Genomic DNA, 2,338 nt, shown 5'->3' with positions numbered 1-2,338 from the left:
GGAAACATGAAAACAACAATGAGCAAAGCTGTTGGATACCTGAAAGAGCAGAAAGGTTGATAAAGTCAGTTATTTAAATTTCATAAAGAATTTGAGGTCAAAGAAATAAAAAAATCAGGAAATAACAGAGAAAAATATTACTTAAACAATCTTATTAAATAATCAAAATTTCTGACTCTGGGGCTTTGTCTTCCGCTATCATGTGCATTTCCCCAGTATTCTGACAATTGATCATTTTGTATTTTGCTTCACAAAGAATGCTTTCAGAGCTCTGTTTATATCTTTATTTCTCAGACTGTAGATGAAGGGGTTCAACATGGGTGTGACCACAGTGTACATCACTGAGGCTGTTGCACTTGATTTTGAGCTGTGGGTACCAGCAGAGCTAAGGTACACCCCTAGCATTGTACAATAAAATAAGGAAACAACTGAGAGGTGAGACGCACAGATAGAGAATGCTTTATACTTCCCCTGAAGTGATGAGATTCCACATATGCAAGAGACTATCTTAGAGTAGGAGTAAAGGACACCAGTGAAAGGACCGCCACCCATCAGGACAGCTGGAAAATACATCACCATGTTATTAGGAAAGGTGTCAGAACAGGCAAGTTGGATCATTTGATTGAGTTCACAAAAAAAGTGGGGGATTTCCAAGTTTGTGCAGAAGGATAGTCGCAATGCCATTAAGCTTTGTAACAAGGAATTCAGGAGACATATGACCCAGGACATTAGAACCAGCAGTGCACAGAGCCGGGGGTTCATGAGGACTGTGTAGTGTAGGGGGTGGCAGATGGCCACAAAGCGGTCATAGGCCATCACGGTCAGGAGAAAAACGTCCAACACTGCAGAGAGTGTGAAAAAATAAATCTGTGTGATGCAGCCTTCGTAGGTTATGGCTTTATTCTGGGTTTGGATGTTCCACAGCATCTTTGGGATGGTGGTAGAGGTGAAACAAATGTCTACAAAGGACAGGTTGGAGAGGAAGAAGTACATGGGGGTGTGGAGGTGGGGGTCTGAACTGACGGCTAAGATAATGAGCAGGTTTCCAAACACAGTGATCAGGTACATGGATAAGAAAAGCCCAAATATGAGAGGTTGCACTTCTGGTTCCTCTGAAAATCTCAGAAGAAGAAATCCGGAAATCCATGTATCATTGCCTGGTTGCATATGATGGAAGTAGCTTCTAGGAAAGAAGGAAATAACATGGCTAATACAAATATATGCGGGTGCGTGTGCTAAGTTGCTTCAGTTGTATCTGACTCTTTGTGACCCAATGGACTATAGCCTGCCAGGCTCCTCTGTCCATGGAATTCTCCAGGCAAGGATACTGGAGTGGGTTCCATGTCCTTTTCCAGGGGATCTTCCCAGCCCATGGATTGAACCTGTGATTCATGCGATTCCTGTATTGCAGGCAGATTCTTTACCTCTGAGCCACCAGGGAAGCCCCAATATTCACACAAACTTGAATCATTCACATATTCTAAGTTATATAACGTATACTTTGAAGTCAATAAATTAATTTTTGTATTTGTTGTATGGATCTGATTTTCTTTAATGAATCCCCCTGTGCCATTTCTGATATGAAATTGCTTTCCCAATCAGCATTTTCCCCAGGAGGGAAGGATGAATTTTACAGTTCTAATGAGAAACCCATCTATTGAAGGAATGTAAATTGAAGTATGACTATATTTTCAGCACTGTCTAGGCTATGAATATAAGATGCTGAAAAGCCACACTCCCTACAATTCACTGATGGAAAAATATATAAGCAAACATAAGATTATCTAGCACTTCTGATGGGGACAAGTGGTATGATGAGAAAGAAAACCAGTATAAAGGAAAGAGTCCAGCCTTCTATTTTTCATGTGCTTTGGGTAAGACTGGCAAACATGGTGACACGTGAATCATAACCTCTAGTAAGAATGGGAGGGAGATGCAAAGTTATGTGTGTAAATGTGTACCCAGCAGACAGAATGGCAAGGACTCAGATAAATAATATCAGAACTGAAAGAGGAGATGTTACAAGTGATACTGAAATGGAGGAGAACCTTATGTTCTTCACCTTCACCTTGTGTTCCACCTGTCTTCTGTCTGTAGAAAAACTTCAACTGGAGAAGAACTTAAATCAGAGCAGTGAGAAAACGCAGAAACAAAGGAAACCAGTCCAACACACTAAATAATAATAGTTTAGTCATAAAGCACAATCAGTCAAGGACCTTTAGTTCCTTCTCAAGATTTGCAGATAATATTCTGATCTGCATCCTGTGAGTTGTCTTATAGATACTGAAACCCTTATCAGGTGAAAGAAGTCAACTACATGAGGACCAGACTGTAATCA

The 2,338-nt window shown here is 40.5% G+C and overlaps 1 protein-coding gene across 1 annotated transcript; it reads right to left on the bottom strand.

The window, feature by feature from the left end:
- Positions 1-231: 231 nt before the first annotated feature.
- LOC133061631 (olfactory receptor 7A17-like) lies at positions 232-1,068 on the bottom strand. The gene is made up of 2 exons (XM_061149603.1): positions 714-1,068; positions 232-428 (listed from the first exon to the last, which is right to left on the bottom strand). Exons 1-2 carry the CDS (start codon positions 1,066-1,068, stop codon positions 232-234), a joined length of 552 nt encoding a protein of 183 aa, XP_061005586.1.
- Positions 1,069-2,338: the final 1,270 nt, after the last annotated feature.

Source organism: Dama dama, chromosome 9, assembly GCF_033118175.1.
Source record: "Dama dama isolate Ldn47 chromosome 9, ASM3311817v1, whole genome shotgun sequence".
Taxonomy (NCBI): domain Eukaryota; kingdom Metazoa; phylum Chordata; class Mammalia; order Artiodactyla; family Cervidae; genus Dama; species Dama dama.
The sequence above is the reverse complement of the archived record's forward strand: the minus strand, read 5'-3'. Positions and strand labels throughout refer to the sequence as shown.

What these genes read in the sequence shown, in the direction of transcription:
- LOC133061631 (XM_061149603.1), bottom strand. Translation starts at nt 1,068, where the DNA reads ATGTACCTGATCACTGTGTTTGGAAACCTGCTCATTATCTTAGCCGTC. An exon ending in TCTAATGTCCTGGGTCATAT is followed by an intron (nt 429 to 713) that starts GTCTCCTGAATT and finishes CTCACCTCTCAG; the next exon opens with TTGTTTCCTTATTTTATTGT.